General features: G+C 40.4%; 2 protein-coding genes across 2 annotated transcripts in view; both read right to left on the bottom strand.

Moving 5' to 3' along the window:
- The window catches only part of LOC111486651 (protein RETICULATA-RELATED 1, chloroplastic), a 7,144-nt gene extending 2,396 nt beyond the window's left edge, over positions 1–4,748 (bottom strand). Inside the window, exons 1-4 of the mRNA XM_023133853.1 lie at positions 4,076–4,748; positions 1,054–1,218; positions 881–973; positions 642–757 (exon numbers count right to left, since the gene is read on the bottom strand). Of these exons, the coding sequence (XP_022989621.1) occupies positions 642–757; positions 881–973; positions 1,054–1,218; positions 4,076–4,462 (761 nt within the window). The 5' untranslated portion in view covers positions 4,463–4,748. The remainder of the gene's footprint in view (positions 1–641; positions 758–880; positions 974–1,053; positions 1,219–4,075) is intronic.
- Positions 4,749–5,389: 641 nt separating this feature from the next.
- Positions 5,390–10,590, bottom strand: LOC111486642 (CDK5RAP1-like protein). Its single transcript, XM_023133837.1, has 3 exons — positions 10,126–10,590; positions 7,207–8,261; positions 5,390–6,018 (listed from the first exon to the last, which is right to left on the bottom strand). The coding sequence occupies exons 1-3, from the start codon at positions 10,455–10,457 to the stop codon at positions 5,516–5,518; spliced, it is 1,890 nt and encodes a 629-aa protein (XP_022989605.1). The 5' UTR covers positions 10,458–10,590; the 3' UTR covers positions 5,390–5,515.
- Positions 10,591–11,081: the final 491 nt, after the last annotated feature.

Here is an 11,081-nt window from a genome sequence, read left to right as displayed (position 1 = left end):
AAAAAAAAAAAAAAAAAGAAAAAAACTCTAGTGGGTGAGCTGGCAATTCTATGTGATCTTTATAGAAATTCAAAACTTGGGACAGCTTTTGATCTACTGAAAGAAGGGCATTGGCATTCTTAAAAAATTTGAAACCCCAACTATCTGTTATGAAAAAAATATCTTTGGCATGGTGTGCCCTTTGTCTACCATGCTTGTCTATAAAAGAACAAAAAGTTGCCAGCAAGGAACTTAGACGGAGGAAGCAGCAATGAGTCATAAAGTATAAGCAGTAATAAGAAGTCAGAAACCCTGAACACAACTACCTGATTGAAGTTAGAGAAGTGAACATTATAATCAAGGATAATAAATGCCTAGCATAGCTTCGACCATAAAACGTAATACCAGCTAGAGTAAATATCTTGTATAATGAACAGATAATTTAGCATTAGACATTGTACTATCTCGTTGCTTAAAATAGGTTTAGGTTCTAATCTTAAGACGTATATGATTAATGGAGAATTGGTCTTCTAAGCAAGTGCCCCAGTTTTCACCCCTTCAAGAATGGTGAATTGGCAAAAGAATTAAAGTCAGTTACCTAGTGAACGAAAGGCAGACCTTGTACATTGTACATGATGTTTTTAAAAAAAAAAAAAAATTACCTGCCAATAAAAGATCGTGAGATTCCTTGAGGAAGCGTTCGTGAAATGAACCGAGTTGTAGTTGGCCTGGCATTTATTGCTAAGAATTTTACCATTTGAGCTGAGCTAACTAAACCCTAGAATAAATAAACAGTCAGCATACGGCCAAAGTTCAAGGCTAAAGTAATTAACACTAAATGAAAATGATACTATTTCCTGTTCCCCCAGGAAAAAATTAAATTAATAAAAAAATACACTACCATTTCATAAGCCTGACGAAAACCAGCAGGCAAATCCATTATTGTCTTCTGCCACTCATTTAAGACTGCATCTACAAATTTTCGATCAAAAAGCTGGAGGAATACAAAGTTAGTGCTAAAATTGTGCCCATAAAAAGCAACAGCAACAGATTTATCACTAACAAATCCTATACCTCTTCAAGAAATTGCCTTCTCCGAAATAGGCCACCTTCATCTCCCTCATCCCCATCGTCGAATTCATCATAATAATCGTCATCATCACCGTCATCATCCCCACCATCACCACCACCATGATTAATTTTCTTGCCAATATCTCCACCACCTCCCCCAATTGCAGTCTACGATTTGTAATTACATCATTTTAGTACCAAACACTTGGAATAGAGAAAATGTAATAATTCAACCAACAATATAGCAGAAATGCTTAATTCCACCAACTGAACTAAATCATTAAAAAGAAAAACAAAAAACAAATTATTGTATTTAAAGCACACTAGAGTGCAATAGTACTCTAAGGCTTAGGTGCCAACTGTCAAGCACAAAACAATAATAATAACAACAGTAACTTTTGTATGTTTAAAACAAAGACCACAAAAGAGTTTGGTTGACAGTTCTTGAGCAAATCCTACCATTTACAAATCAACCAAACCTCTGATAGAAAGACCCAATCCTATTTATGTACATTTTTTTCTTCATGCAACCATGCTAACAATAGATAATACAAATGTTTGGGCTAACATATTATTATTTGCAAGTTCATTGGTTCTTCCTCCTTCTCCACGGCTAAGAAGCTGAGGAAGGCTCTGGAGAAAAGAATATCTTAATAACGTCAAAGAATTCCCTTGGTTTTTTTGCTTTCCAAGACAAAGGAGTTAATATTCAAGATAGATTGCAAAAAATATCATTCTGTCCTTTTCTCTGCAAGTTTGTCAAAATTGATTTTTCTTGCAAGGAATCCTCACACCACATTGTTTATCCACTGAAAATTTTCTATGTAACGTTGTTGGTATGGTTATGAGTCATCCTAAAGACAACACAAGCTGGCTTCCCGAAATCCTATCAGGTCACTGGTTAAGTGCCAAACTAGAACTCAAAGTACTGCATAAGCTGTTTCGAGGTTCATTAGAAAGAAGCAAAAAGTAGGTTTTTCAACTTTTCAGCAATAAGCTGTTTCGAGGTTCATTAGAAAGTACTGCATAAGCTGTTTCGAGGTTCATTAGAACTCAAAGTACTGCATAAGCTGATTTCTGAGAGATTGAACAGTTTACAATGTTAAATTGCAATGGGCTGCTCTTCCTCATGCTCTCAGAACTGGGGCTTAGAAAGAGAGGAATAATGCTCTTTGTTAAATGGCACACATTCAACTACCTAGTGCGCCAACATGTCCCACGAGAGTCATTGGCTGCTGATGTAGGACCATAAACGTGGAAGGGCTGATATTCTGTATTCTCTGGGATAAAATTCTCAAGGCCATCTATACCGTTCATTTTTGAACAGTGATCTTTATAAGAGGGGATTACCAGGCTGTCATCATTTTTTCTAGAAAATTGGGATTAGAGACTACAAAGATGACTTGCCGATCTTTCCTTCTCCAAAAGGGATAATGAGCTTTTTCTGCCAGTGTGGTCAAAACTTTATTATTACTATAATAAAACCTCTTTTATTAAAATGTTTTTGGCCCAGATAACAGTTTTCACCTTTGTGTTCCTTGAAAAGTTCGAGGGTAAGCCAGGAAAGTTTAACAAATACTTAAACACTGAAGTTCATAAGCCAGTTAAGAGAGATCCAGCTTAGGGAGATGGAGAAAGATGAGTCTTGTCCAAATTCTGTAATCCTAGCATGACTTCCTTTATACTTACCGTCAATCAAGATAAAAAATGATCTGTCCTCAACTGTGATAATGCATTGCGAGTAATTCTATCTCATCAAGATGAAATGCTTGGAAGGGGAAATGTGACTGCCGAGGGAAGAGAAGGGAAGCCATGAATGGAAGGGGGAATGAAGAGAGGGGACAGGAAAATATGAGGAAGCCATCAATTCAAAACAATTTCATATCAGCTTGCTTTCATGAATGACTAATTTTTCAGTCAATCAACTAGTGGAGAATGGAAATTACTACTTCTATCCAACCATAAGTCCAACACCCAATAAACTTGAGAAGTGGACTCATTTTTTATCCACGAGTGTCCCCACCATCTTGTATTGACCTCGCCTAATATCACGAGCCAATCGTTTGAACCTACTACATTTGGTTGAGAAAACTTGTAGGACATTAAATCCTAAACAGGTACCCACCATGATTGAAGTCATTCCCGCTAAGCCCATTACTTTTTTTTATTGACCCCTAATAACCAATATGTCTAGCTTACTAATGATGGTTGAGAAGTATCATTAGTAATGGTGTCCTAATAGATTTTTGTTCAAACAGAAGGGGGAAATGGCAAACCTAGATTCATTTCCAATTACACCACTAGTTTCTTGCCCAAAAAAAAAAAAATTAACCAACAAGGTTTACCCGATCACCACAACACACAACTCCTGTACCTCCCCAAGACCAACTTTCGTTCTCATAGAAACATGGGACTGCGGATCTTTAAAACGTATAGCTGCAAGAAAAATATTTAGACATGTGAAGGTGAACAGATATTGTAAGTGTCAACCCTCATTGCAATCCACGGGTTCTTTATCCATTAATACATTTCAGCCAATTTGGAAGAAAATTCACTTACTGCAGCGAAGTTAAATCGTTCCCGAATAAACAACCCGAAGCATTCTATGAAGGGAACATGGCAGTTAAACAAAGTTCACAAAAATCGACAAACATCTGAAACAGTTCATTGATATATATGTTGTTCAATTCCATTTATGATAATAAAAACTATAAGCAATGGATTTTTGTTGCTTAATCGTACACTTCACTTAACACACATAGTATTGTTCAACTAGGCAGAGGGTAAGATTTAAAATCTAATAGAATAACTTTATACAGATAAAGCCAACAAAAAGCATGAACTCTCGGATGGGATTAAAATTCCTAGTTAGGCTGAGATAGGAAAGTTTCCGTCATTAATTGCCACAAATGTAATTAACAAAAACCTCCCAAGTTAAGATCATGTTCCACATCACAATCCACAGAGAAGGAACATCAAAGCATATATTAATCGAAGTGAACGAAACCAAAAACGAAAAACTCACCTCGGGGCTAGACCTGGTCTGCTTCTGAGACATATCAAGCTTGGATTTCTCCAAGGTAACAGCACCAAGGGCACCATATTTGCCTTTCATAACAGGTCCGGAAGAGGAGGAAGATGTAGCGGTGAGAGAGGAGTCAGAACCAGCAGGCGAAGATGGGGCTGCAAAGCAACGCTCTAACAGAGCAATGGAATTCCCATCTGAATCATCCGAAGAAGAAGAAGAATGAGAAGGAGGAGGAGAAAAAGTGGTGACGGCTTTCACCACCAGAACTGTTCTGGTTCGTTGGCAAGAACCGAGTTTGACAGGCGGCGGAAGCCATAGCTTGGTGGTGGGAAGCTGGGTGTGGATGGGCATGATTTGAGCCGTCTGGAACACCGCATGAGACATTTTCGACTCTGGATAACGTTTACTCGAATGCTTTTTCCCCTAAATGTTCATCGAGATTGAATCGCAGAGGAAGATGAAAGATTCTGAATTGGAACTCTGATTCCCTCTCTCTGGGATGGGGATTTTAGAGAGAGAAAACAAAAGGAGAGAGCGAAGGAGATGAAGAAGGGCTTTTTAATGGATTAAGGATAGCCGCCTGCGGAAGCCACGAAGAAGAACACAATCCTAAACGAGCATATTGACCCGCTGAGTCGGTTCTTTCCCTGGGCCGGGCCGGGCCAGTCCGAGTCGGTTCTTTGTGTTTAAGAAAATTTCTAAAATACCCTATACATTATTGCTATATTTCAATTATGCCCCTTCTTACCCCATCGATGTGGAACCCCCAGAGCGTCTTTTAAAACACGTCTGCTAAGGAGAAGTGTTTCCACACGTTTATAAAAAATGTTTCGTTCTCCTCCTTAACCGATATGGGATCTCACAATTCACCCTTCCTTCGGGGCTTAGCGTCTTCGCTGGCACTCTTTCCCTTCTCCAATCGATGTAGGACCCCCTAATCCACCCCTTTCAAAGCCTAGTGTCTTTGTTGATGCACCCACTTGCTGGCACTTGTTCCTTTCTCAATCAATGTGGGACCCTCCAATCCATCCCCTTTCGGGATCTAGCGTCCTTGCTAGGACACCACCTCGTGTCTAGTGTCCACTCCCTTCGAGGCTCAACCTCATCGCTAGCACATCGCCCCGTATCTACCTCTAATACCATTTGTAATGTCTCAAACCCACCTCTAGTAAATATGGTCCTCTTTGAGCTTTCCCTTTCCGACTTAGAGAGGTTTTCACACCCTTATAAAGAATGGTTCGTTCTCCTCCAACCGATGTGGAACCTCACATTTAAGATAAGTAACTCACAAGTGTTCGAGAAGACAGCTATGCCAAGATTCAATGACATTTTTACACTTTGAATAGAAGAAAACGTGCAATGAAACTAATAAATAAAGTACCCCAAGTGTATTAAACATTTCATCACAAATCAAAATGATCAAAATTCATTAGAACTTCAGCTCACACAAGCAATTGATTCATCCATACTGTTGTAAAATGAGCTCAGTTTTGTAACAGCAAGTGCCTCTCCGAACAATGATGCTCGTGTCGATTTCGATATACGAACTTCAACAAAGTCACCAATCGCCACTTTCCGTTGTCCATCGTAATCGCCATCTCGATGTGGAATAGCTACATTAACAAACGAAACTCTATGACCTCGGTCACTCTTGCCGATCATCTCCGTCTCTAGGGCTCTCTTGTTTGGTCCTTCAACAAGAACCAATTGGATACTACCAATTTGCATATCATAACATTGTCCTGTACTGTTTCGAAACGTTTCGATGAGTTCAGTGAGTCTTCTCTGTTTCACTTCCTCTGGAACGTCATCGACATAGTTTCGATGTGCATGAGTTTTTTCCCTCATGCTATATGCAAACATGTAAGCCATATCGTATCCGACTTCCTTAATCAGACTTAGAGTGTCGGCATGTTCTTCTTCGGTCTCGCCACAGAAACCTGTAAATTGGAATGAGGAATGATATAAGGAGAGTAATACCGCTACATTGCTGAAAAAAATTGAATATGATATGCATCAAACCCAGTAAGCTCTGTGACAGTATCAAACCAGGTATTTGACATGCCATCAATGTTCTTCAGCAGAGAAAAAAGGCAGCCCAAAATTCCGTACTACAACCAACCATGACAACAATTTACTAAATCAAATGAAGGAAAGTGATGTGTGTTGTTTGAATAGCCAGACATTAGGTGGGTTTGGGCCATTACAAATGGCATCAGAGCTAGACATTAGATGATAGGTCAGTGAGGAGGCCGAGTCCCGAAGGGAGGTGAACACGGGGCGGTGTGCCAGCAAGGACGTTGGGACCCAAAGGGGGGTGGATTGTGAGATCGCACATCAGTTGGGGAGGAGAACAAAACATTCTTTATAAGGGTGTGGAAACCTCTCTTTAGCAGACGCGTTTTAAAAACTTTGAGGGGAAACCCAAAAAGGAAAAGCCGAAAGAGGATAATATTTGTTAACGGTGTGCTTGGGCAATTACGAATGGTATCAAAGTCAGACACCGGGCGATGTGCCAGCGAGGAGGCTGAGCCTCGAAGGAGGGTGAACACGAGGCAGTGTGCCAGCAAGGACGTTGGGCCCCAAAGGGGGGTGGATTGTGAGATTGTACATCAATTGGGGAGAAGAACGAAACATTCTTTATAAAGATGTGAAAACCTTGAGGGGAAGCCCGGAAGGGAAAGCCAAAAGAGGACAATATCTACTAGCGGTGGCTTGGGCCGTTACAAATGATATCAAAGCCAGACTCAGGGCGATGTGTCAGTGAGGAGGCTGAGCCCCGAAGGGAGGTGAACACGAGGCGGTGTGCCAGCAAGGATACTGGGCCCCAAAAAGGGGTGGGGATTGTAAGATCCCACATCGGTTGGGGAGGAGAACGAAGCATTCTTTATAAGTGTGTGAAAACCTCTCCGTAGCAGACACGTTTTATAAACCTTGAGAGGAAGCCTAGAAAGGAAAGCTCAAAAAAAACAATATCTATTAACGGTGGGCTTATAAGACTAACAACTAGTATTAGCTAAGCAGTCATCGGGGCTTATAAGACTAACAACTTAATGGCATACCAAAGTACCAAGTGCATAATAACCAATATCTAATACAAAATACTAGAGGTTCAAAAGGCCACTTACCACAAATGAAATCACTAGTTATTCCCACGTCCGGAATGATTGATCGAATCTTGTGAACAAGATCCAAGTAGACCTCTCGTGTATATCCCCTACGCATTCTTTCGAGAACCGTGCTATTCCCGCTCTGAGCAGGTAAATGGATGCTTTTGCAAATGTTGTGTTTGTCTCGCATCAAATAAAGGAATTCGTCGGGAAAGTCTTTAGGATGTGGAGATGTGTATCGAAACCTCATCTCAGGAAATTCTGTGGAAAGACGATCTAAAAGATCAGAAAAACGCAAACCCATTTTCTTTACCTTGGCTATGGTCGAAAATCCATCACTGAGTTTCCAGTTAGTCCCTGGTTCGACATCAGTATTATCGATGATATCGTTATAGCTGTTAACATTCTGGCCCAGAAGAGTTACTTCTTTCACACCTTCTCTATAAAGTTCCCTGACCTCAGACACAATTGATTCAACAGGACGTGACCGTTCTCTGCCCCGAGTGAAAGGAACAATGCAGAACGAACACATATTGTTGCAACCTCTCATCACGGATACAAACGCAGTGACAGAATTTTTCGATATTCGTACGGGGCTTATGTCTGCATAAGTTTCTTCAAGGGAAAGAAGTGTGTTGATACCCTTTTGACCATAATCTACTTCATCCAATAATCTTGGTAGATCTCGGTAAGCATCAGGTCCACAAACTACATCGACCATCTTGTCTGCATCTAGTATCTTATCTTTCAACCTCTCCGCCATGCACCCCAAAACGACTACTTTCGGAGGGTGTCGAGACTGCGACCTTCCAATGGCAACATTACTTTTCCATTCCCTCTTCAGAAACCAAAAGTAATTAAGTCTCTGCCACACCTTCTGTTCGGCGTTGTCCCTGATTGCACAAGTGTTGATAAAAATGACCTCCGCCGTCTCTGGAACGTCGACAGTTTCGCTATATCCAGCATTTTTCATGATTGATAGAACAACCTCCATATCATTAATATTCATTTGACACCCGTAAGTTTCATGGTAAATACGACCTCTTAAAGGCACTTCGGAACCTGTTAAGGGTCTGGTTAAGGATAAGAACAAAAGAAACGTTCAGATTTCAGACATAATTCTCAATAATGTATTACTCGAGATGGAAATAGAGAAAAACAAACGGCTGCCCACAGTCGTCAAAGCCAAAAGAGATTACAAAACAATACTCACAAGAGGCATGTCATTGGTTAAAAAGGGGGAGTAAATACAAAAGTCCCGAGCTAGAGAGCCCGAGTTTAAGACTGCAACGCATACGTTTCCAAGACCTCCAAAATAAATAAACACTTCAAATTCTTTCGGATGATAAAACCAACAAATGTTTACTACATAAAACCTTCATACGATAAAACCAAAGGGTCCACCCGTGCCTACATAAACGTCGTCAAACAGAGTTCACAGTCTTTGAAGCTTTATGAGGAGCACACCAAGAGATTATAAATTGCTGAAAATATACAATTTGCTAGAGAAAGAGAAATGAGAAAAGCTTCAAAAGGCTAGTGTCCTTCGGCATGCGTGTTGTCACGTTTGTATCCCATATTTTTAAAAATTAGTGTGTTATTATGTCCGGGTCGTATTGTATCTATGTCTCCTATACGTATCCCCGCTTCTTAGTAATATAGGTATTTGGAAATGTTACTCGCATTAAAATCAAACTCGAGTTAAACTCCACTTCAACTCAATCTTGAACTCTTGTGAATGAACATATAGTTTTCTTAATGCTAAGTTTTTCCTTAAGATCTAGTTGAAAACGGTTGAGTAAGAAAGCTTTATCTCTCTCTTGGTCATCCCGAGTCGAGCTCACCATGTTTTTGAACACGAGAAAGTAAAGCTTCTCACAACTTTTTGGCTCTTGATCTTGTTATGGGACCTTGAGGCATGACAATAAATGTTCCTTGGATCCCGAATTGAGCTCGGGTTATCTAAGGTTCATCGTAAGGATAGTGAATTCCTTTGTCCTCCCTCTATTGCCTCATTTAAGAGATTGTTTACATTAGTTTGAAGAGTTTATAGAGCTTTGCAGGCTCAGTTTTTTCTTGGTTCTTTTTCTCTTGTTCTTTTTTATTGTTTTGTTCAAGAATAAGGGGTTGGTTTCTTGCTAGGCTAGCAAATATTGTCCTCTTTGGGCTTTCCCTTCCGGGCTTCCCCTCAAGGTTTTAAAATGTGTCTGTGAGGGAGAGGTTTCCACACCCTTATAAAGAATGCTTCGTTCTCCTCCCCAACCGATGTGGGATCTCACAATCCACCCCCCTTCGGAGCCTAACGTCCTCGTTGACACTCATTCCCTTCTCCAATTGTTGTGGGATCCCCAATCCATCCCCCTTCAGGGCCCAGCGTCCTTGCTGACACACGGCTGTGTGTCCCACCCCCCTTCAAGGCTTAGCTCCTCGCTGGCACATCGCCCGATATCTTGCTCTGATACCATTTGTAACAGTCCAAGCCCACCGCTAGCAGATATTGTCCTCTTTGGGCTTTCTCTTTCGAACTTCCCCTCAAGGTTTTTAAAACACGTCGTCTGCTAGAGGGAGGTTTCCTCACCTTTATAAGGAATGCTTCGTTCTCCTCCCCAACCGATGTACGATCTCACAACTTAGTACCTAAGAAGTCTAAATTTGTACATGAAACTCAAGCCACAAGTTATATAGTAACATGGTAACACCTTAAAAACTTAGAAATAATAGACACTGAAAATAATGATCCGACCCTTCAATTACACTCGAGTAGCTCATCCAACTCCAAATTTCATCCTGTACCAACATAATGCTTTGACACAAAACCTCTCAGCCTTCCAAATACAACACACACACACACACACACACATATCCATATCACTTTCCAATTGCAAGAGAAAAGTAAGAAACACGAGCAAACATCTGCAAGGAAGTTGAGAGTCTTACTCAATCCCATTTTGTCTCTGGACCCAAGATTGGTCAGGCGAAACGGAAGGCCTCAATTCCTCGGATTTTTTGACAGACCCAGGTGCCGCAGTAGCTGCAATGAACCCACCATGAAACCTACGAGTTCTCCGAGAGAAATACCCAGAAAGCGGAATTGAAGTTGGAGGAGAAGCAACATATTTGAGTGAAGAAACTCGGAAATAGGTTCTGGTGGAGGAAGGAGAGTTGAAAGCATAGCCAAATTTGAAGAGAAGCGAAGCGGAAGAAGTGGGTTTGAAGATTATGGATGTGGAGGAAGAGAAAGGAGGGGCTCTGAGAACGTGAAGGCCCATTTGGGAGTGTGGATGGGAAGAGACCTGGCGGAGTTAATCGATGATGTTCTTCGATCGTCCATTGTAGAGTCTTAGAGCCTCCATTGGATTGAGAGGCAAATTAGGGAATTTGGCAAAATGGCGTTGTTTCATAACCCATGTAATTTGGTCTAGTGCAAAAATAATTCAACTCAAAAATTAAAATTAAAAAATCGATTTTTTATTTTTATTTTTTTACTAAAATTTAAATGGTTAATATATATATTTTTTTTTACGATGTATCTAATGTTCAAGCCCACTATTAATAAATATGGTATCTTTACTAATAAGTATGATCCTCTTTGGACTTTTCCTTTCAGCTTGAAGATTTTAAAATGTCACAATCCTTCTCTCATTCTTCCATTGATGTGGGACTCTCAATCCACCCCCTTTGCGCCCTAGTATTCTTGTTTGCACACCATCTCTTGTCCATCCCCTTCGAGGCTCAACCTTCTGTTGGCATATCGTTTGATGTTTGGCTCTTATACCACTTGTAACGTCTCAAGTCCACCACTAACAAATATTGTTCTTTTTTGAGTTTCTTTCAAAATTTTTAAAATGTGTATGGTAAGAGAAGTTTGTCCTCTTTGGACTTTTTCTTTCGAG

Source organism: Cucurbita maxima, unplaced genomic scaffold (genome assembly GCF_002738345.1).
Source record: "Cucurbita maxima cultivar Rimu unplaced genomic scaffold, Cmax_1.0 Cma_Scf00011, whole genome shotgun sequence".
NCBI classification, from domain to species: domain Eukaryota; kingdom Viridiplantae; phylum Streptophyta; class Magnoliopsida; order Cucurbitales; family Cucurbitaceae; genus Cucurbita; species Cucurbita maxima.
The sequence above is the reverse complement of the archived record's forward strand: the minus strand, read 5'-3'. Positions and strand labels throughout refer to the sequence as shown.